This window comes from Hibiscus syriacus, unplaced genomic scaffold (assembly GCF_006381635.1).
Source record: "Hibiscus syriacus cultivar Baekdansim isolate YM2019G1 unplaced genomic scaffold, ASM638163v2 tig00110483_pilon, whole genome shotgun sequence".
Lineage (NCBI taxonomy): Eukaryota > Viridiplantae > Streptophyta > Magnoliopsida > Malvales > Malvaceae > Hibiscus > Hibiscus syriacus.
In genome coordinates, this window is record NW_024062759.1 from 2869021 (window position 1) to 2895110 (window position 26090).

At 35.2% G+C, this 26090-nt stretch overlaps 1 protein-coding gene across 1 annotated transcript; it reads right to left on the bottom strand.

Moving 5' to 3' along the window:
- Positions 1–17807: 17807 nt before the first annotated feature.
- LOC120129164 (cytochrome b6-f complex iron-sulfur subunit, chloroplastic-like) lies at positions 17808–19208 on the bottom strand. Its single transcript, XM_039146739.1, has 5 exons — positions 19118–19208; positions 18789–19030; positions 18599–18716; positions 18120–18302; positions 17808–18020 (listed from the first exon to the last, which is right to left on the bottom strand). The coding sequence occupies exons 1-5, from the start codon at positions 19145–19147 to the stop codon at positions 17916–17918; spliced, it is 678 nt and encodes a 225-aa protein (XP_039002670.1). The 5' UTR covers positions 19148–19208; the 3' UTR covers positions 17808–17915.
- Positions 19209–26090: the final 6882 nt, after the last annotated feature.

Consider the following 26090-nt stretch of genomic DNA (forward strand, 5'->3'; position numbering starts at 1 on the left):
TGATGCCTTCGAGATATTGAATCGTTCTTCCAAAGAAAAAAAAGTAAAATTGAGAAAGAGAGGATTTTTTGGTGGATTTTCGGAATGTGATGATACTTGTGGCAGAAACCACGGCATCAAGATCATCAAAATAAACTCTACAGTAGCTACAGCTTGAGAGAAAATGAACTCAATCGTCGACGCAACAACGAAAGAGTAAACGACGCCAGGATCTTTTAGCGAATGATACCATTTGAGAAAAGAACCATCAATACTATGATGTGCATGAAGAAGAGATGAGCAACAAGTATTCAGTAAAGAAAGTGTAACACTTGTATATTGATTGTGTAAAGAACTATGTAGAATACAAGGCTACTGCTGTTGTTTATATACAGCTTCTAATGACTAATGTAAATAGATTTCACAACTAACCATGCTAACAACCTAACAACCTTAACTGCTATTAACAACACCAATAAGCTTCTAACTATTCAACTAATAATCTCATGCAGTCTAAGCTCATACACCCTGCAGTACTAACAACATTGTTGCTGACTCATTATGTTAACATCACGCTAACATGTATTACTAAGATTATGGTTGCTCGCATGGCTGTCAAGGGTTATGACAGAAAGGGGTTACCCCGAGATGTGCTGTGAAGGTTGATCTCTGAAAAGCGTTCGATTCCTTGCATTAAGAGTTTGTTTTGATAGTGCTCGAGGCTTATGGTTTCCCAAATGTTTTTGTGAAATGGATTAGAGGATGCATAGGTTATTCGTTCTTCTTTGTCTCTGTGAATGGGGGCTCGGAAGGATATTTCAAGGGTGCGAGAGGGGTGCAATAGGGGGATCCTTTGTCCCCTATCTCTTTTTTGCTAGCAATGAATGTTCGCTCTAAAATATGGATGTGGCCGTTGATGCGGGGATTTTTAGTATCACCCTAAGTGTAAGACAACTCGAGTTACTCATCTTAGTTTCACCGATGACTTACTGATTTTTTCCAAAGGAACTGTAGGGTTGATTGTGGGCATCATATGTGTTTTGGAAGCTTTCTATAAGTGCTCTGGACTGATGTTAAATCCCGCTAAAACTAAAGTTTTTTGATCGGGTATAAGCGATCACTACAAGAAAATTTTAAATTTTCGATTGAAAATTTCCGATGAATTTAAAATCTATCACAAATTACTGATTAAAATAAATGATTCTTTCACAAAATTATTAATTTTCAACCGAATTACTTTTTCCGTCAGAAAATCTATTCATTTAAGTGAAAAAAATACTAATTTAATTTATGACGGGACAATGATTCCGTCGGAAATTATGTTCAACTTTAATTAAAATATACCAATTTAATTTGTGATGGAATAATCATTCCATCGGAAATAAAAAAATATCAATTTAATTTATGACGGGACAATGATTCCGTTGGAATTTTTTTAAATTAAAATATAACAATTTAATTTGTGATGGAATAGTCATTCCGTCATAAATAAATAATATACATTAAATATTTTTTTAGGTTTCTAACTTTACTTCAAGTTTTTTAATATTATATGATGTTTTGTTGAATTGTAATACTTCTAATATATATTATTTTCTTATTAATGAAAATACAACAAAGATTTCTCTTTGATTCTCTCTCAATTCTTGTTGATCAATGACTTCAGAACTTGTTTAAATACATATTGGATCACTTCTGAAAGTTTGGGATCATTGGTGAAGTCAATAGAGTCGTCGTTGTATGTTTTCTATTTAAAAATTCAGTTGGGAGCGTAGGGGTATCGGTACATCTTCAAAGGGTATCGGTACACCCAGTGTAAAATTCAAATATTTCGACTATTTATTTGACCAAGTGTATCGGTACCTCCCAGGGGTATCGGTACACCTATGACATTCGATGTTTCTAGGAGGTAATTTTGACATGAAGTGTATCGGTACATTCGTCTATGTATCGGTGCCCTTAGTTCATTCGAAATTGAGGGGTATCGGTACATCCGAGGAGTATATTGGTACCTCCCTTTATAAAACTTATTTTTGGCTCGATTATGGTTCGAAATACTTTGTAAAAATTGTTTCAAAAATATTTTAAGATACACAATTTTACACTTAAGTAAGGATTAAAACTGACATTTGAAAACTTGGAGTAATATTTTTGATATTCGAATAATTTAATCGAATATATAATTTTTGAATCGAGTGTAAAATCTTAAAATTCATTAACATTTTATTTGTTATATCGAAACATCGAAATGTTTTCAACAGGTATCAATACCACTGAGTTTACAACGGTCGAAATTTTGAATTTTATACAGGTAGTATCGATACCCATGAAGGAGTACCGATATCCATACACTCCTAACAACTTCCACAAAATTTTAATTGCCAATTCACCCCATCTTGACTATTTCATCATATCGATTAACTCAACATTTTCAACAAAAAACTTTAAGTAATAATTGAATATATTTGAATATTGAATCGAATATAATCTTAAAATTTATAAAATTAATTAACAAACCTGTTTGGTATATCAAAAACAATTTTTTAAATTTGTGATGGAATATATGAACCCATCACAAATTTGTGACGGAATATGTGAATCCGTCACAAATTCCTGACAGATTCACCTATTCTGTCAGAAATTTCTGACGGGTCCATATGTTCCATCGCAAAATTTTAATTTTCTCACCCAACCCGTCCTTGTTTTTCAATTTCCCTCCAATTTCAACATCAAATTTAAAAACTTACCTGCTTTTTCCTCTTATTTTCTCCTATTTAAACTTTTCTAAACTCAATCTTCTCTCATTTCTTTCATTTCATCTCTTCTTAACTTTTTCTCTCTCCAAAAATTCTCTTAATTTCATCCTCTTTATTATCATCAACTATCAATATTGATGTAAGTTCTAATTTTGTTTAATGTAATTTTTCTTAATAAATGCTTTATTTATTGTATTATTTTTTTATTCACTAACATCTTTCATTATATTTTGTAGGTTCAAAACTTTTAAATGATAATAACTCTTTAGTGTACAAACTTTGTATTTTACTTTTTCTTTATTATTGAATATTTTATTTTTATGTATAGTGTACAATCATATATTTATATTTATTAGAAATATTGTATTGTGAAATATATGTTGTAAAGTCATGTTTATCTTAATTAATATGATGAATTTAATTTTGTATCATATGTTATTATTTTCTTATTAAGGCATTATCAAAATACAATTTGGACTTGTTAGTATTATTATTATTATCTAATTTTTTTAATTAATGTAATTATTTTAATTTTATTATTATTAATTTTCGGTCTTTTAATTAATTAAATAAAAATATGGATTCATAATATTTTTTGGAGGGAATGTATTTTTTCGAGTAGAATCCCGATAAATTTTTCCTCATTTAAAAAAAATAAGATTTAAATTTCTGATGGAAAACATATGTTCGTCGGAAACATAAAATATAATATTTTATTTATATATAACATTCCAACATATTTTAAATTTTCCGTCAGTAATCTTCTGACGACTTACTTTAATCAGTTGGAAATGTTGGTTTCCGACCAGCGTTTTACTGACCACTCTCTTCCCTCAGAAATTCTGTTAATAAACTTAGATTTCGTCACAAATTCCCTCAACAATCCCACATTTTTTTTGTAGTGGATGAAGAGGTGAACGAGTTGAAGTGTATTACAGGGTTCAAGGTTGGTAATTTTCTTGTGCGTTACTTTGGTGTTCCTCTTGTTATAGGAGACTTACGGAGATGGATTGTTCGCCTTTACTGCAAAAAGTGACCGAGTGTAAATAGTTGGTCCTCCAAGCTGCTTTTGTATACAGGTCGATTGCAACTGGTGCAAAAGTGTTCTTTATAATGTGCAACTCTATTGGTGTAGGCATTTTTTGTTACCTAAGGGGGTTATTAAGAGGTTGGCTCAACTCAACTCTGCTCGAGATTCTTTTGGAAAAGGATTGATGTGGCTGCTAAGGGAGCTCAGGTGTGCTGGGACAAGGTCTGTAGATATAAGAATGAAGGGGGCTTGGGGCTACGAGACCTTGTTGATGGAACAAGGAAAACATGTTGCTTGCCAGCTTTTAGATCCTGCTACGGGTTGTTTAAAATTCCCTAGGCAATGCAAGGTCAAGGATTTTTTATAGGAGATTCGACGGAGGCATGAAATGGTGTCTTGGGCGGGGCTGGTTTGGATCCCGGAGCACATTCTCAAGTTTGCTTTGGTCACATGGTTTGCTTTCTTGAACGGGTTTCCTACCGAGGATCATTTGTTAAAATGAGGATTAGATGTCGCGAGCGGTCGTGTCTTCTTCTTAAATGATATGGAAACAAGGGATCACTTGTTCTTCAATTGTGAGTTTTCTAAGTATGGGGTAGGCATTTTGTAGTTATGTCATATCTCGAGAATTATTGGAAGTTAGTGCCAAGAGGTAGTGATATGATCACAAATGGCAAGGACCCGGAGAACTTTCCTAATGGATCTATTACACGTGCAAGGGCCAAAAAGTTTCAAGCAACCATAGAGAACTTATTTTGTCAAGCTTGGGACGTGATGAAGGAAACACCATATTTGAGGGAGGACTACTGACTTTTACTTGTGCATGAAATTGCATGAGTATTTAAGTTTGAATAAAATAAATTCACAAGAATAAATAACATCCTACTTCATTCAAAGCATGCAACATTAGGTTTATTTAAGCATGTAGTTTCTTTAAAGCAAACTAATTCATTCAAATATGATATTTATTCAATAAAGCTAGTTCACTAATTAAACTAGTTCATTAATCAAATTAGTTTCTTTAATGTTTGCATGGCATGGTTATTTTTACTTTATTTTCAAGCTTGAATGTGTACTACTTTGTGTCTAGGTGAATTGTGTGTTTTGGATGAGCTTGAACTAAGGAAAAGATCTTTCACAATCTATATGAGAGACATTCATTCAAGTTTATCATTCAAGTCTTTCTTTATCATTATTTTAGAAGTTTTTCAAATTCTACAAGGAGACATAAAATGGAGGTATTCTTAATTCCTATTATTATGACATTCAAGAGGGTTAAATGGCTTGAAGATGAGCATGAAATAGCAAGAGACACTTCTCTTTTGGACGACTAAGTGTCTACATGCATCAAGAGTCCATATTCATCCTCAATTCTTTTATAAGTAAGCAAGCTAAGGAAGTTCAAGAGTTTTCCTTCTCTTTGGACGAAATTGTGTCTACATTCAGCCTAAAATATGTCCAAATTCATTATAATTAATCTAGAATATTCAACCACTAAAGGAGAAAGAAGAAACAAAGTATTCACGAGCATTCATCACCATTTAGATGAAACATTCATCTATTTTGTGTGACCCTTTCATATTCAGCCTAAAAGTAATATAAATAAGCTTCATCATTGCATTGTAAATAGACACTTCCTTTTTGAGAGTTTCTTTCTTTTTAGTTATTTTGAGAAATTTATTGACTTCAAGTTTGTTCTTGTGGTCTTCATCCTATAACGTTGGTTCCTAGCTCTTTTATAGTTAGAGGGTCACATTTCATCCCCTACCATTTTAATCCATCATTTTATATTGTTGGTTCCTAGATCTATAAAGCTAGTAGGTCACAATCCACCTTTTTTTCTTCTCTACACATCCCACCCTATTAACATCCATCACATTGAACATCTTTCCTTTGTTGGGAAATAATCGAGTAATTTCCCTATAACCAGATTAGTGAGAATGCGAAATAAAAGCGGAAAAATAATACCCGAAATTGATAACGGAGTTCAGCAAATTTTGCCTACGTCTCCAGACTGCTGCAGATATTTTACTAAAGAGAGAAAATTTACAGGTGTTTACAAAACACTCACAACTCACAAGAAAGCTCTCTAGTATTGGAAAAAAGAAATGATTTGGGATGATTTTGAAGCTAAATGGGTTAGGGTATTTATAGTTGAAGCTTAAGGACTAATATTGTAAATACCCTAAATTACAATGACTAAAATACAATTATGTCAGTTACCATTTTTCAATAAAAATTAACCAACCTTTGAACTATGCACCATTCGGTGCCTATATTTGAATTTCCAATCCATTGTGCGGTGCCAACCTTCACTTTTAATAATCTCTCACTTGAAGACTGATTTTAATATATCTTCACACCTTGATCAATGCATCAACATTTCTGGTCTTGTTACTCTAGCATGCCAACTGAAGCTGAACACAACTTCAGTTTGTCAGTAGTCACCGTCTTTGTTAACATGTCTGCCGGATTTTGAGCTCCACTAATATTTTCAAGTTTTAAAATCCCATCTTTCAGAAGAGACCAGATAAAATGATATTGCAATTATATGTTCTTCGTCCTAGAATGAAAAGACAGATTCTTCACTAGATGGATAGAACTTTGACTGTCGCAATACAAAACATTGTTTTCTTATTTTTTGCCTAACTCTTCCAAGAAACTTTGGAGTCAAACCATCTCCTTGCTGGCTTCCGTAACAGTGACATATTCTGCTTTAGTTGTGGAGAGAGTAAATATCTTTTGTAGTTGAGAAACCCAACTCACTGCAGTACCTCATAGAGTATAGACATACCCTGTAGTGCTCCTTATGATGTCAACATTTTCGGCTAAATCAGCATCTACATAGCCTGTCAGTATCGTATCTCCACCTTTGAAACAAAGTGCTTTGTTTGTAGGACCCCGCAGATATCTGAGGATCCATTTGACAACTTCCAGTGTACATTACCTGGATTATTCATGTACTTGCTAACAGCTCCCACTGCATGAGCAATATCTGGTCTAGTACAAACCATGACATACATCAGACTTCCAATTACTGAGGCATACGACACCTTCACCATGTGTGCACGTTCTTCCTCTGTCTTTGGTGATTGTTCTTTGGAGAGTCTAAAATGAACACCTAAAGGTGTACTTACTGGTTTAGCATCTTGCATGTTGAACCTGGAGAGTACTTTGTTAATGTACTCAGCCTGTGATAATATCAAAGTCCCCGACTTTGTGTCTCTCTTGAACCTCATCCCAATAATATGGTACAACTGTCTAGGAGCTTGTTTTAAACCATACAAGCTCTTCTTCAACCTGCATACCAGGTTTTTCTTGTCTGCCTCTATGAAGCCTTATGGCTGCCTCATATAGATTTATAACACCCCCAACCTGTATCCAACCCGGATTCGAGTCCGAGATGTCACATTGACTTTTCAAACATTGACTCTTAAAGAAAATCATGAAAATTTTAAACTTTCATTAAAATAAAAGATGTTAATTCACACAAGTTGGATCAAAATAAACAAATTCAATCAGAGCATTAGTAATTCACAGTTTCGTTACGTGCCAACACACTATATACAACCAAATATCTAGACTTAACTATAATTCTGATATGATCTGTGTAAAAGAGAGTCTGAACTGTCTTGCTCCTCTTCACTTCTTATCTCGCTTTTCAGAACCTACGTGTGAAACACCTACACGCTAAGTCGATGACTTAGCGAGGAAAATAAACATATAATGTAAACTATAACTTGTAATCATGCATGAATAATTACTATATATCATACACTCATATCCTTATTGTAACAAATACACTAATACATACTACATACATACATACATACATACATACAGACATACATCATACATACATACTACATACATACATACATACATACATACATACATACATACATACATACATACATACATACATACATACATACATACATACATACATACATACATACATACATACATACATACATACATACATACATACATACATACATACATACATACATACATACATACATACATACATACATACATACATACATACATACATACATACATACATACATACATATCATTATCATTCATATCTCTTATTCTCTTGTTCATATAATCTCTCATGTTCATATCATATATCTTAACATGTACTCACTTATATCATATAACATATACAATCAAGCTACTATATCATCATCTTTATTTATATCACTATCATAGATTCCTTTTATCATATGATCTTATAATTACCATTTGTACAATCATATATCACATATAACATTTCACAAGGAAACAAACATATCATCTTATCAAGTTTATTTATATTATCTCATTATTAGCCCATGTACACATGTGAGAACTAAAGATATGCGAGTACCTAGAGGTTGTGCACTATACTGTCACCACAGCTCGTATAATTCCCTCAAGGGGCACTGAATATTTGTCCTGAAGGACCACTATGTCTCGAAGGACCACTATGTCCTGAAGGACCACTGATTGTTCCAAAGAACCACTATGTCCCAAAGGACCACTGTTTGTCTCGAAGGACCACTGATAATCCCTCGACTCTTGGCATGCCAACTATACCCCTAGCTCTCATATCACATAACATGGGCATTATCTTTTATACCATTACACATCTTCACAGATCCACATAGCTTTTCACATAACATTCACATCACTAATTCATATAAGCTCATGTATTCACATAGGTCATTTCTCATAACATATCACATAGCTTCACAACTCATCTCATATAATTTTATGCATATACCCTTATATCAATACCATATAACTTATCTTACCGTTTTGCATAATCCCTTACAACATACAAAGTTTATACTAATTCCATATATTTACTTAATTCAACCTCACTATTATTATAAAATATATTCACATATGATTTCCTATAATTCTTATAACTACTATTAAATGTTAGTATAATAACTTATGCCAGTGTTTCTTAGTTACATCTGATTCTCATTTTCTATCATATATATATATATCAATGTTACTCAACTTATTTCAGTCTTCATTTAATCATATGAGTCCATCATATTAGTTACATAAAATCTAACTTACATAACTTATACTTGGTTATCATATTTCACATAAATCATTGTCCTACAATATACTATATGTCATATAGTTCTCTTCCACTTATAATATTCCCTAGAGTTTGTGTACACTTATTATATATTTTACCCATGGTTCTTATATCTTCTCCTAGTCATATAGACCCATAATTTCTCATTACCTAACCTATATTACATGTCCATATAATTCTGGGTCTTTATACCACCAATTGTATACCACTTTCTCTTATTATTACTTAAATCTTTATTATCTACATAGTTCATGATCATATAAACTATATCATCTTCTTATTTAATCACATGAATTAGATATATATTTATATATATATATTCATATGATTTACTACTCTAACATATATCCATACATATCATAACATATAGCACATATACTTATACCAACCATATGCTTATATTCATTAATTCATGAATTCTAATATAGGAAATAGACTTAACACAAGTCTTATTTCCATGAATCACCATATACAATACACTATGCACTCACCTTAGCCTTGCTTTGGTTCGATCCTAATTCTTCGATTATTCCGGAACAGGATTACGCTCTAAACATACATAGTAAGACATTGATACGTATCAGTATACTAATTGATATCTTCTAAACTATCACTTCTTGGACTAAAATAAAGACTATTTTTATATTTTAATGAAGGTATGCATCGATGCATTCTACAGTGTATCGATGCATTCCTTAACGTGTGCATCGATGCACTACCTGTGCATCGGAACACCATTTACATTCGATGTTTTCTTCTTAAGGGGATGCATCGATGCACTCCTTATGCATCGATGCACTAATTTCATTTGATGTTTATTTATTTGAGAGTGCATCGGTACCCATTGAAGATGTACCGATGCACACAACCCAGAAATGTCATTTTGAATATGAAAATCCCTTCATTTTCTTCTCAACACTCCATATTTCACATTCTTTAATATTCCTAACTTTCATGTACATATTTACACTTATTTCTACTCAATAATCACTTTTCTTATTTCTATATCAGACTTATCATCTACACTTCCATATAACATTTATATTACTTAACCCTTTAATTTCCTTTTTCACTTACTTTCTTTATCCATTTACTCCTCCATAAATCAAAATCTCCTTGTAACATAGATCATATCTTTTCTTCAGGCTCTCATACTCTTTTCATATCACTTATACTTATCCATGATTACCAATTTTCATCACATCTTCATAATTTGATAATCTTCCTTTATTTATATAAAACCTCTTCCTTTATCATCTCTTGCACTGATAATTTCTTCCTTAATCTTTTACAAATACTTATTTCATTGTCTACATCACATCTATATGATCAGAATACATAACCAAATCCAGATTCACCTCATACTTGATTAACTTAACTTATCAAATCCACAATTCTTTCTCATATACCATGAAATTTCTTTGTTCACATTCAACATTTTAACTTCTTCTATCTTATAAACTAATAATCGATGTACTTATTTTTTAAACTCTTCCGAAACAATATTCACATCAATGAATCTTTCATTATTCCTATAACAACATTTGTTACCATACTTAGCTCAACCGCATAGTAACTAAATTCTTCATCTAAATTATCCACTTAGAATAGTGGGAATCTTCTAACATTTTTTGGTTGCTCATTTAAATTTCTGAACACAATCTTTAACTTTTCAATCTATGGTACAAACCTTATCACCCCGATTATATACCTTATTTTCCGTCGAAATTTTCCTCAAAGGTATCTCAACTTTTCAAACTCATACTTTTACTCACACAATATTCCTCTGTTTCAAAATAAAACGTTGTAACTTTCTTTGTCTCATAAACTGATCACCGATATATTCATTCTTAAACTTTTCTATTTCTTACCTCCTCTTAAACATGTAAATCCTTATATTTTCACACATTACATACTCAAGATAACCATATCCAATACATTTTCATCACGAAATCTTTTTAGCCAACGCTAACTCTTTCCTTCTAGATTACAAACCCTTATCATATCCACACTCTTGCTTATACACAATAATATCCCTTTGTTTCAAATTCATAACTTTGATTTCATTCATCTAATAAACGTATCATTGATGCACTTATTCTTGAACTCTTCTACAATTCTAACCCCAACATTTGATCTTTTAACGTTCTTATGGTGACATTTGTCCACCATACTCTAGGTTGCCCACGTAGTAATGAAACTACTCAATTTAACTTCTCTACTTTAGAGAAATGAAAACCTTCTAGCATTATCTTCATATCATTTAACCAAACGTCTATAACAACAGAACCTTCATCAAATTCACCCTTGAACTCGGGTGCTCTTAAATATTTTAACTACTTCTATACATTCATTCAACATAATGAAAAACATTCTTTAATCTTATACAGGCATTCCCTGAGGTGTTTGCTCTTCGCCCTGCCTGGCCAGGGCAGGTGAATTGCTATTACCTTCAGGTCTATCGCCTTTCACTTCACTTTGAAAGCTCTCATGATCAGATATCTAATTTAATATAATGATTTAACTCTATTAACATGACAGTACATTCCTTACACTATCAGATTAGAAATTTTTTCACTTTGTGTTGGCATGTATACTTTTTAAAACACTTTTGACTTCATTTTAAGCCTAAAATCGGCTTAACCGTAGCTCTGATACTATTAAATGTAACACCCCCAACCCGTATCCGACCCGGATCCGAGTCCAAGATGTCACATTGACTTTTCAAACTTTGACTCTTAAAGAAAATCATGAAAATTTTAAACTTTCATTAAAATAAAAGATGTTAATTCATACAAGTTGGACCAAAATAAACAAATTCAATCAGAGCATAAGTAATTCACAATTTCGTTACATGCCAACACACTATATACAACCAAATACTACACTATAATTCTGATATGATCTGTGGAAAGGAGAGTCTGATTGTCTTGCTCCTCTTCACTTATTCTCTCGCTTTCAGAACCTACGTAAAATCGGCTTAACCGTAGCTCTGATACTATTAAATGTAACACCCCCAACCCGTATCCGACCCGGATCCGAGTCCAAGATGTCACATTGACTTTTCAAACTTTGACTCTTAAAGAAATCATGAAAATTTTAAACTTTCATTAAAATAAAAGATGTTAATTCATACAAGTTGGACCAAAATAAACAAATTCAATCAGAGCATAAGTAATTCACAATTTCGTTACATGCCAACACACTATATACAACCAAATATCTACACTTAACTATAATTCTGATATGATCTGTGGAAAGGAGAGTCTGACTTGTCTTGCTCCTCTTCACTTATTCTCTCGCTTTTCAGAACCTACGTGTGAAACACTCACACGCTATGTCGATGACTTAGTGAGGCAAATAAACATATAATGTAAACTATAACTTGTAATCATGCATGAATAATTACTACTATTATATCATACTACTCATATCCTTATTCATGTAACAATATACACACACACACACACACACACACACACACACACACACACACACACACACACACACACACACACACACACACACACACACACACACACACACACACACACACACACACACACACACACACACACACACACACACACACACACACACACACACACACACACACACACACACACACACACACACATACATGTCTTTATCATTCATATCTCTTATTCTCTTGTTCATATAATCTCTCATGTTCATATCATATATCTTAACATGTACTCACTTATATCATATAACATATACAATCAAGCAACTATATCATCATCTTCATTTATATCATTATCATAGATTCCTTTTATCATATGATCTTATAATTACCATTTGTACAATCATATATCACACATAACATTTCAAAAGGAAACAAACATATCATCATATCGAGTTTGTACACATGTGAGAACTAAAGATATGCGAGTACATAGAGGTTGTGCACAATGCTATCACCACAGCTCATATAATTCCCTCAAGGGGCACTGAATATTTGTCCCAAAGGACCACTATGTCCCGAAGGACCACTGATTGTTCCGAAGAACCACTATGTCCCGAAGGACCACTGTTTGTCTCGAAGGACCACTGATAATCCCTCGACTCTTGGCATGCCAACTATACCCCTAGCTCTCATATCACATAACATGGGCATTATCTTTTATACCATTACATATCTTCACATAGCCACATAACTTTTCACATAACATTCACATCACTAATTCATATAAGCTCATGTATTCACATAGGTCATTTCTCATAACATATCACATAGCTTCACAACTCATCTCATATAATTTTATGCATATACCCTTATATCAATACCATATAACTTATCTTACCGATTTGCATAATCCCTTACAACATACAAAGTTTATACTAATTCCATATATACTTAATTCAACCTCACATATTTTATTATCTAAACCTATATTCACATATGATTTCCTATATAATTCTTATATAACTACTATTAAATGTTAGTATAATAACTTATGCCAGTGTTTCTTAGTTATATATGATTCTCATTTTCTATCATATATATATACAACAATGTTACTCAACTTATTTCAGTCTTCATTTAATCATATGAGTCCATTATATTAGTTACATAGAATCTAACTTACATAACTTATACTTGGTTATAATATTTCACATAAATCATTGCCCTACAATATACTATATGTCATATAGTTCCCTTCTACTTATAATATTCCCTAGAGTTTGTGTACACTTATTATATATTCTACCCATGGTTCTTATATCTTCTCCTAGTCATATAGACCCATAATTCCTCATTACCTAACCTATATTACATGTCCATATAATTCTGGGTCTTTATACCACCAAGTGTATACCACTTTCTCTTGTTATTACTTAAATCTTTATTATCTACATAGTTCATGATCATAACCTATATCATCTTCTTATCTAATCACATGAATTATATATATTATATATAATATATATATATATATATATATATATATATATATATATATATATAATATATATATATATATAATATATTATATATATATATATATATATATTCATATGATTTACTACTCTAACATATATCCATACATATCATAACATATAACACATATATTTATGCCAACCACATGCTTATATTCATTAATTCATGCATTATAATATATGAAATAGACTTAACACAAGTCTTATTTCCATGAATCGCCATATACAATACACTGTGCACTCACCTTAGACTTGATTTGGTTCGATCCTAATTCTTCGATTGTTCCGGAACAGGATTACGTTCTAAACCTACATAGTAATACATTGATACGTATCAATATACTAATTGATATCTTCTAAACTATCACTTCTTGGACTAAAAGAAAGACTATTTTCATCTTTTAATGAAGGTATACATCGATGCACTCTACAGTGTATCGATGCATTCCTTAACGTGTGCATTGATGCACTACCTGTGCATCGATACACCATTTACATTCGATGTTTTCTTCTTAAGGGGATGTATCAATGCACTCCTTATGCATCGATGCACTAATTGCATTTGATGTTTATTTATATGAGAGTGCATCGGTACCCATTGAAGATGTACCGATGCACACAACCCAGAAATGTCATTTTGAACACGAAAATCCCTTTATTTTACTCTCAACACTTTATATTTCACCTTCTTTAATATTCATAACTTTCATATACACATTTACACTTATTTTTACTCAATAATCACTTCTTTAACCTCCTAATCATATCCTTTATATGGCATTCAAGAATCATATGCAAATATCAACATGTTCCAAATCTCATTCTAACACTTCATATTCCTTATTTAGATTGATGACAAGTCAAATTCAACTTTCAATTCTAATTATCAACTCTATATCAAGATTTCATTCAAGAACTCATAATCTTTAATCTCTCATAATTCCATCATCTTTTGATTTTAAGATAACTTAAGCTTTCCCTAAGCTTAGTTATTATTTAATGATCGAAACCCAACTTAAATTTCAACTAATAATAAACTATTAAGAAATCTTACCTTTGCAAGTTGAAGTCCACGGTTGGGAGAAGGAAGAAGAAAACTCTGGAGAAATCTTTCATTTCCCTACGTGGTTCCCTTATCTTATAAGAGGGAAAAATATCTTTCATGCTAAATGACCATTTTGCCCTTTGATTCCTTTAATAATTACTAAAGCCTTCAGGAAATATTTCTGAATAACTCATTGAACTATTCAAATATCCTACTTTAATCACCACATTCTAAAGTTTTACAATTTAATCACTAACCCATAGTTTGTGATGTTACAAATCTCTCATCTTTTTAAGAAAATTCGTCCTCGAATTTTCATTGCACACATTAGTAAAAACATATCTTCTAATATTCTTATGTTGCCTCATTTACTTAATCTTTCCTTCCTTTAGTTCTTCAATTACCTTTTTCCCTTATATATATTCATTTACTATCACTTATCAGATAAACAGTAACCAGTAACAGTAGCATTCCAACTGTCCGGTAGAGATGATAAGAGAATTAAAGCTCGAACTTCATCATCGAATTCAATTTTCACGGAACTAAACTGGGTTGTGATTGTGTTGAGTTCATTTAGGTGTTGAGCCACTGTTGTCCCTTCTGCCATGCGCAAATTGAATAATCACCTCATCAAGTGAACTTTGTTTGAGGTCGATGGTTTCTCATACATATTGGAGAGAGCCGCCATAAGACCCACCATGGTCTTTTTCTTTGCTATGTTGAAATCAACATTGCGGGATAACGTCAGTCGGATAACTCTGAGGGCTTGTCTATCGAGAAGAGCCCAATCTTCATTCTTCATGCCCTCTGGTTGCTTTCCTGAGAGAGGTTGATATAAATTTTTCTGGTACAGAAAATCTTCAATTTGCATATTCTAAAAGCCAAAGTATGCACCATCGAACTTCTCAATTATCACATTCCCTTCGTCTGCAGCCATCGCTCCCACTCGAATATGACTTCTTTGGATAGTTTCAGACAATTTCTGCGAACCACCGTGTATTAGAACACCTCCATCGACAAACTCGTATCGCCGACCAAATTTTACTATTCACAAAATTCACTATTCACGTGAATAGTAACCTCACAGAAAAACCGACAAAATTCACCACCAAAAGCTCTGATGCCAGTTGTTGGGAAATAATCGAGTAATTTCCCTATAACCATATTAGTGAGAATGTGAAATAAAAGAGGAAAAATAATACCCGAAATTGATAACGGAGTTCAACCAATTTTGCCTACGTCTCCGGACTGCTGCAAATCTTTTACTAAAGAGAGAAAATTTACAGGTGTTGTTTACAAAACACTCACAACTCACAAGAAAGCTCTCTAGTATTGGAAGAAAGATATGATTTGGGATGATTTTGAAGCTAAATGGGTTAGGGTATTTATAGTTGAAGCTTAAGGACTAATCTTGTAAATATCCTAAATTACAATTACTAAAATACAATTATGCCATTTACCATTTTTCAACAAAAATTAACCAACCTTTGAACTATGCACCATTCGGTGCCTACCTTTGAATTTCCAATCCATTGTGCGGTGCCGGCCTTGAGTTTTAACATCCTTTTTATCAAACTACAACTTCCATCACCTTCAACACTATTTCCAAATCGGTATAACCATCACATCATCAATTCTTCGTCATCATTTAAATTCCTTTCTTTATCATTTTACAAGTTACAATGTCAGGTTCTACGCAAGCAAGTTCAAATACTTACTAGAATCACGATCGAGCAATATCATATGATTCGATAACATCAGAATCGGAGCCATATCAGGTAGCATGGGCTGTGGTGGAACTTAAGGGTAGGTCTTTCCTTCATACTTTGCTTAAGCTTGCTTGGAAAGCTTACATTTATAACTGCAAGGTTTTTGGTAGGAGTAGCAAGGGGAGTTGGTTAGGAGGATAATGGAGGATGTATGCTTTCGCCTGATGGGAACGACAATTAGTGGAGTAGAGCTTAATGCTGCAGTTTGTAGGGACTATAGTATTAGGTGACTGAGTTGTTGCTTGTAGCTATTTGTTGTTGATGTTGTGAATATGAATATGTTATATCGATCTGTTTATATTGTTTTGGTTTTCCGTTGCTACTTTTTGATTGGGAGATTGGTTGTACAAGGATATTTTTGTTTAGCTGTTTTGCGTAGGCTATTGTTTGTTTTTATTTCTCTGTAGCAGAACAATGCTTCTTCGGGTAATGAAATTTTAGTCATCCATCTAAAAAATATGAAAACGAGGATTGGACATGCTTCAAGCATATAATAAACACCCTTAAAGTGATTAGATTCATTCTCAATAGTTATGAAATGATCATCTTAAAGTGATTCTTTTGTCGATAAATGCTCCTGTTACACTATGTAAAATCTATATCTAGAATGTATATTAGAGTTTTGAAAAATCCAAATATCCAACAGATAGATAAAGAGGAAGGAATTTATCAAACGAACAATACTCTTTCTTATACATTAAGAGTCCTTTGATGAGAAAGCGTTGGGAAAGCTTGAATCCAATTACTTCAATGATGAATATAAGTGCAACTAAAATTTTGGAGAGTTATACATTTGTGTAGTGATAAGACTATCTACTATTTCTTAAAACTCGATTTGTTGAATCATATAACCAAGAGAAACTATGAACCAGAATAAAAGAGTTTGACCCATTCATCTCGTAGTCTCATTAGACTTTACATCTTTCTTGGTATGTTTAGCTTGGACACTAGTAAAAAAATTTTGGGAGGCGAAAACTCCACAAATGATTGTGCAAAACTCAGAAACTAGCTACTCTTGACAAGCACACATTTATGTTATAAAGGTAACCAGCCCATAAATATATAACAAAAGAAATTTTGCATATAACAAGAACATCAGTGTCATGCGCCCATGTTTAATCTTGCTTTTGATCAAGAGGCATCTTACAAGCTGCATTACACAAATGGATAGACTCTATGGTACAGCATGTTTAGCAACGTTGCTAAAACATATGAGCTGAATTTAAGTATTGAATACCGGAAACCACCAACGGATGGCGGAGGATGCTTACGCCCACCATGGAGCATCGCCGGTTCTGAAATCTGTTTCGGTCCAGGGAGTAAAGACTACCTTTCCCCCATCTTCCACATTGGCATGAGCCAATGCCAAGGACTGTTCCAACAACCATAACAAATTCGGCTTATTCTAAACTCATCAATGATCATGATAAAATCGAAATAACCGAAATATAAACATATATGTTCAGCTCACCAGTGGGGCTGGTCCTCGCACGACTCGTCCTTGATCGTTGTACTGAGATCCATGGCAGGGGCATATGAACTTGTTCTCAGCTTGATTGAATGGAACAACACATCCAAGGTGAGTGCATACAGCGTTTATACCATAGCTTGCAAGAGTTCTGTCCTTCTCCACCACTAGGTAGGTCGGGTCTCCCTGAAAAAATCACATAATTTTCTTTAAATGTTAGAAATATAACTGCAAAGCGAGACGTTAATATTGACAGAACAAATAAAATAATACTCGAAAGAAAAAAATAATTATAAACACATCTAAACGCATTTCTCTCCTCAATATGGAATTTCATACTTTACTCTTTAGCATTACCAACATTAAATTCAACAGTAATTAACATTCTATGTATTCAATGGCGGATCCTTTACCCGATTCGAAACTCGAATTTTTAAAATATATGCGTGATCAATCTAAAACAACATTTCACTTGTATTTACCTTCAATCCTTGACTCAAGGTTCGGTCCCCAGGGCCATGATTCTCGAGCCATTCAGCAGCGATGATATCATTTCCAATGGCATCCTTGGCAACGGTACCGCCACCGGCGCCTCCACCGCTGTTATCGAATAGAGAGAATGAGATTTGCTTAAACTGAACAAGGAAAGAGGATGAGAAGAAGTTAACTTACCCGGGAGGGACAAAGAAAGCTGCGTAAGGAACCAACATGAAACCAGTGGGAAGTGAAATAGCCCCCAACAGAAGCAGATTCATGAGCTGCCTCTTCCCCATGTCCGGCACTCGATCAGCAGGGATGCTTGTGGCCTGGCAAGCGATCTTCATCCCCTTGTCCCTTCTGACCATTTGGGTCCTTGTTGGTTTCACAAGGGCAGCTCGTGATAAGCAGAACAAGCCAGTCCTGCTTGAGCATAGCTGGTAAAAACAAAACACCAAGCTTTGAGTTTTAAAAATGAAGTTTACAAAGCACAAATTAAGTAGCCATTAAGTGTTGGGATGTGCCTGTGCAGGGGAGAGAGTTGAAGAAGCCATGGTTGAGGATAAATGGGTGATATTGTGAAACTGTTGGCGTGTGTTATTTCCATCAGATATTATGGAAATGACCAAAGCTCTATCGACCACACCAGCTTGAAGATAAGGCCGTTCGCAAGCTATGGTGCCACGTAAGCCACATGTTTATGATTATGTTTTCTCTAACTTCACCACAAGTGACTCGTCCTAGTTGTTGGGCCTAGTCCCAATTAGGGGTGTGCATTATCGGATATTATCCGATCCGAATTTTTGGATATCCGAAAATTTCGGATATTTAAAATAATAATCCGTATCCGATATGAAAAAATCGAATATCCAAAAATTTGGATATCCGAAAATTCGGATCGGATATCTGAATATCCGGAATCGAATCCGATTTTAGTCCTCCACGCCAATCCTTCCCAAGTTTACTCGACATGAATGACCTATGGATTTCTTATCACCAGTTGTATCTAGCCTCCATACCTCACAACAATAGAAATAGTTGTAAGTCGATCATACACAACATCGAAGAGATTGGGATCTTCTTTAATGCTCAAAATATTAGAAGAAATTTAAATGGCGAAAGATGGTTTTATTGGGACAAGAGAGAGAGCAATGGAGATAATATGATGTGTAACCCCCTAGACCCGGCCTATGCGTTTCGACTAAGTCTAGTGGATCACATTATGATTCTTAAAGACATTTTCTGAAACCATTATTCAATCAATGTAAAATCACATTATAAATGCCATGAAATAAATTATACCATCAAAACCCAACTTGTAAATATAATACCAATAAGTAATAAATTAATTTAAAACAGGTCTTCAAAATCAAAATCACAATAAACCGAACAGTAATAGCAAAAGTGTCATCATCCTAAAATACGATACTTTAAAATAAGGTCTATGTCACCAAAATAAAGTCAACTAGCAAGATAAAACATTACAATCAGATATACTTCAAGAGATATGTTGATCCTCGAAGTGCTCGAACCGATGTATCTAACCAACAGTATCTGAAAGGGGGAAAAACATTTTCGAAAGGTGAGCTAGGCTCAGTGTGTCCCAATATTACCTTAAAATCACAATAGGTACATTAAACAAATCATAGTCCAGTAAATCTCATAAATTCATAAAAAAGTTTAACTTTTGAAAATCATAGTTTAAACTCTTTTCTTGTACACCATCAATAATTTCCAAAACTATTTTCCATATAGCTTACTCTAAGCACACAACAAAAAGAAAGTCAACCTAAGGATAAGCTTTATAGCTTGTATCCTTAAGCCCGTAAGTCCAAGTCCATATAGTTTACCCTAAGCACACAATAAGGGAAGCCAACCTAATGTATCTTGGGGCCCCAAGAGTCACATTAGGCCCATTCTGTTTATTAGCTTGATCAGAGCTATACTATTGTAATTCAATCCAAAAGTTCAATTGGACCGTGACACAAATTCCATAAATCATCACATTAAATTGGTGCATCAATAAAACAGTAACCAAAGAACTCAGTGTACCTCATATTAAAACCAATAAAACAGTTTAGTAATAATTAGGGAACACACCTTGATAATAGGTTCAAATAGTAGATCTACTGATTGTGTTTCACCACGCTCTGCTACAGTTTTCGAACCTATTTTATAATAACACTATATTACTTATGGGTAACATAAATAAATCTCTAAAATCATAAAATTTACGGGTCTTACGGGTGAATACTGGCACACGTGGTTTAATTGATCTAGAAGAGAGGGGTCGAGCTGTCGAACGATCCGGAGAGTCTCTTGTACCTTGAAACAATAATAATTTATCAGCCTCAAATCTTACTTAATTGTTCAAAGCTAAATTCTTAAGTATATAAGCATTTTCAGGGTTTGACTATCAATTTGGAGGATTTCAGGTTTGAATTTGGCCAAACGGATTACGGAATCGGAATCAGGATGTCGAAAAACATAAAGTATGTCTTTTTGAAAATTTAAATTCTTGGTCAAAGTCAAAGTCAACCACTTTGACCGTCGATTTGGAGGCCTTCGGGTTCAAATTTGACAAAACAGACTTCGGAAACGGATTCGGGACGTCGAAAACTATCAGAATAGGTATACTCAGAAAAGATTAACGGTCGTTTAATGGTCGGTCAAAGCCATTTTAAGTTTTGGTCAAAGGAGGTCAACGGTCAACGGTCGGGTCGGGTCAACGGACGGGTCGGTCGGGTCAGGTCAGACTGATCAAACCGGTCAAAACCGGTTCAAAACCGGTCAAACCGGTTTTCAGCCACTCACTCTCCATGCGGCGGAGCGTGAGGCCTCCTCCGGGGGGTCTAAAAATTACGGAAAAATTTACAAAAATTATTTTGAGCGATTTTGAGATACTTACAAAGATCGGTTCAAATTTTTGAACGGCGGAGAGCTCGATTTCAACTCGGCCGAATCTTTGACTGCTCCACCTCCTCACGCGCCGCCGTCGACGGAGACCAAGGTTGACACCGGCGGACTCGAAACGGCACAAGGAACACGATGGTGCAGGAGGTGTCGTAAACGGAGCAACGATCGGCGGTGAATTTGAGATTTTCCCGACGATAGAGCTAAAAAAAACGTCGAAGCTTTGACTTGAAATTCCCGACGTTTGGCAGCGTTTCGCTTCAATTAATTTAAGGGGATTGTTCCTGACTCGATAACGAACACGATGGTGATTTCAAAACGACGATCAGAATTCGGACGGCGTCGGGATCTAAGTTGGAAACCGGTGTAGGGGGAAGGGAATTTGGGAGCAATTGAGGTGTGGTTTTCTGTTTTGAAACAGAAAACCACGTTTATAACATAACATACCTAACTTTCTTGGGTAAATTCAGGGCTTGGTCCCTGAATTTTCTTTAACTCTAAAACAAGCTCCAAGTTTTAAAATCTTTCAATTTAGTCCCCATAATTTACCGATTTTCACAATTAAAACCTCCAATTTCAATTAAATATTATTTTGAAAATATAAGGGTTGTTACAATTCTCCCCCTCTATAAGAAATTTCGTCCTCGAAATTTACCTTATGAGAATAGTTGAGGAAACTGAGCCTCCATTGACTCCAATGTCTCCCAAGTAGCTTCTGAGGGGCCTCGATTACTCCATTTGAACTTTGACCATTGGAATACGCCTATTCCGAAGAACTCGCTCATCTCTTTCTAAGATCTAGATGGGCTCTTCCTCATATGACAAATCAGGTCTCAGCTCTACCTCATCAACTTGAATGATGTGATCTGGATCTGGACGGTATCGCCTTAACATAGACACATGAAAAACATCATGAATATGACTAAGATGGGAAAACAACTCAAGCTGATAAGCAACAGGTCCAACTTTCTTCAGAATACGATATGGCCCAATAAATCGCGGACTCAGTTTACCCTTACGTCCAAATCTCAATACTTTCTTCCATGGAGATACCTTGAGAAAAACCTGATCTTCAACGTCAAACTGTATATCCTTCCTCCTTTGATCTGCATAAGATTTCTGCCTATCAAATGCCTCTTTCAGACGGTCATGGATCAATCTGACTGTTTCTTCCGTCTCCCGCACTAACTCGGGTCTCAAAGTCTTCCTATCACGTAACTCAGTCCAACAAATCGGGGTGCGACACCTACGCCCATAGAGTGCTTCATAGGGTGCCATACGAATGCTGGTCTGGTAACTGTTATTATAAACGAATTCAGCCAAAGGTAAAAAGTTCTCCCAGCTACCACGAAAATCAATTACACAACCCCGTAACATATCCTCCAGGATCTGAATTACTCTCTCAGATTGACCATCAGTTTGTGGGTGGAAGGAGGTACTATAATCCAATCTCGTACCTAAAGTCGTATGTAGCACCTTCCAAAATCTCGAAGTAAATCTCGGATCTCGATCTGAAATGATAGATAACGGAACACCATGCAATCTGACAATCTCTGAAATATACAACCTCGCCAACTTGTCCAACGTATAATTTATCCGTACAGGAATGAAGTGAGCTGACTTTGTAAGTCTGTCAATAATCACCCAAATTGAGTTCTTTTTCGAAGGAGTCATAGGTAAACCAGTAACAAAATCCATAGTAATACGCTCCCATTTGCATTCAAGAATCTTGATAGGTTGTAACAAACATGATGGATGTTGATGTTCTGCCTTAACTTGCTGACAAGTCAAACACCTCGCCACAAAATTTGAGATGTCCTTCTCCATGCCGACCCAATGATACCTCTCTCTCAAATTCCGATACATCTTATCTCCACCGGGGTGCATAGCATATGGACTACTATGAGCCTCAGTAAGGATAATCTGCCTCAACTCAGCATCATCAGGCACACAATACCGACCTTTAAAGCATAAAACTTCATCCTGATCAAGGGCATAATCTGAGCTTGTCCCCTGCTCTAATTGTTCAAAGATGGGAAACAAGGAGCTATCAAGGAGCTGCTTAGCCTTGATCTCATCAACTAAGGTCGGCTTAACTTGCAATTCTACTAACAGAGTGACATCGTCATAAAAATTCATCCTGGCCATTAAAGATCTCAACTCTGTTACCGCCTTTCGACTCAAAGCATCTGCTACAATGTTAGCTTTACCAGGGTGATAATCAATCACGTAATCATAATCCTTTAAAAGCTCTAACCAGCGTCGCTGTCTCAAATTAAGCTCCTTCTGGGTCAGAAGATACTTTAAGCTCTTATGATCTGTGAAAATGTAACACTTCTCTCCATAAAGATAGTGTCTCCAAATCTTCAAGGCAAAAATTATTGCTGCCAACTCCAAATCGTGAGTAGGGTAATTACACTCATGCGGTCGCAGCTGACGGGATACATAAGCCACCACCTTACTTTCCTGCATTAGAACACAGCCGAGTCCTGTGTGTGACGCATCACTATACACTGTAAAATCCTTCCCGGACTCTGGTTGAATCAATATTGGTGCTTGAGTCAATACCGCCTTTAATTTCTCAAAGCTCTCCTGTTGTGCCTCACCCCAGTCAAACGACACATTCTTCCTTAACAACTTTGTCAAAGGAGAAGCAATGATCGAAAAGCCCTCAACAAAACGTCGATAATAACCAGCCAAGCCCAAGAAACTGCGAATCTCAGAGATATTCTTGGGTCGTTTCCAATTCACAATAGCTTCAATCTTGCTTGGATCGACCTGAATACCTCGCCCTGAAATAATATGCCCCAGAAACGACACTTCTTGAAGTCAAAACTCACACTTGCTTAGTTTGGCATAAAGACGATACTCTCTCAAAGTTTGCAGAACGATCTTCAAATGCTCGTCATGCTCTGCCTTAGTACGAGAATAGATCAGAATATCATCAATGAAGACAACCACAAATTGATCCAAATATGGTCGGAACACCCGATTCATCAAATCCATGAAAGCTACAAGAGCGTTCATCAAACCAAAAGGCATCACTAAGAATTCATAATGACCATATCTAGTGCGAATGGCCGTCTTTGCAACATCAAATCCTTTAACTTCAATATACCCCGAACGAAGATCAATCTTAGAGAATACAGTAGCTCATCGCAATTGATCAAATAAGTCATCAATCCTGGGTAGTGGATATTTATTCTTGACCATCATCTTGTTCAATTTCCGATAGTCAATACATAATCTTAGCGACCCATCCTTCTTTTTCACGAACAGAACTGGAGCTCCCCAGGGTGAGGTACTATGTTGAATAAATCCTCGATCGAATAATTCTTGCAATTGGACCTCCCTTCCGGATCATACGATCAATTTCCATCGCTGAAACTATATTGGAGAGATAGCCGCGACGTTCACCAATTAACACAACAGTCTGACCATCAGAAGTTTTCAGAGTACCTCTCTTGTACTCGCAATCCAGATTTACCTTGTGTTTAGTCAACCAATCCATCCCAAGAATTAGATCAAACTCCTCTAAAGGAAGCTCCATAAGATCAGCGAGAAAAATTTCTCCCTTAACCTCTAGAGGACAACGCCGAAATACTTTATTCACTAATATCGCCTGTCCTACTGGACTCGTAACCGTAACATTATTTTCAGTGTTCTCGATCGAAATCTGAAGGTTTCAAGATACCGAGCTCGATACGTAGGAGTGAGTGGAGCCATTGTCCAGTAATGCAAAGTATGGAATGGAATATATAGTAAATGTACCTGCAATAACCTTAGGCTCATCTCTGTCATCCCGATGTCTAGTGGCATAAACCAAAGCTGGTTGTCTAGCCTCAGAAACTGTTGGCCCTCTATTTTGCTGAGGTCAGGCTCTACTGTCTGTCCTGGATGCTGATCCTCGAGTATTTCCTTGACTATGATCTCTAATTGGGGTCTGTACTGTAGTCTGAGAACGCACAGGAGTCTGGGTAGCGGTCTGCTCAAACGAAGCTAGCTGAGGACAATCCCTCCGAAAATGACCACTAGATCCACACTGATAGCAAAGACCCATCTTCTTACGACACTCTCCTGTGTGTTGTTTACCACAAAACTCACATAGGAACCCATGATAATACGACGAGGAACCGCCTCGACTGCCAACTAACGGTGAGGATGCTGCAGGCCTGAAACGTGTATTGCTTCTCTGAGGGACTGAAGTACGAGTCCTTTTTCCGGACTGTGCTGATGACTCAATAGGGCCTGAAAATTTCTTAGATTGTTCCTGTTCAACACGCTCTCTACTAGAAGCTAAAATCTCCACCTCTTCAGCATCTTTGGCTCTGCCCACCAGCACATCAAATATCTCATCCTGATGGGTTACAACTTGCCTACGCAGCTTGTATCTGAGTCCAATGGAAAATTTACGACATCGATCTCTCTCAGTAGGTACCATACTGAATCTATACTTCATCAACTTCAAGAACTCAATCTCATACTTAGAAACAGTCATGTTCCCTGAACCAAGTCTTGAAACTGCTGACGTCTCTGAGCTAAGTAGCGCTCTCCTAGAAAATGACTCCGAAAGTGTTCCTTAAA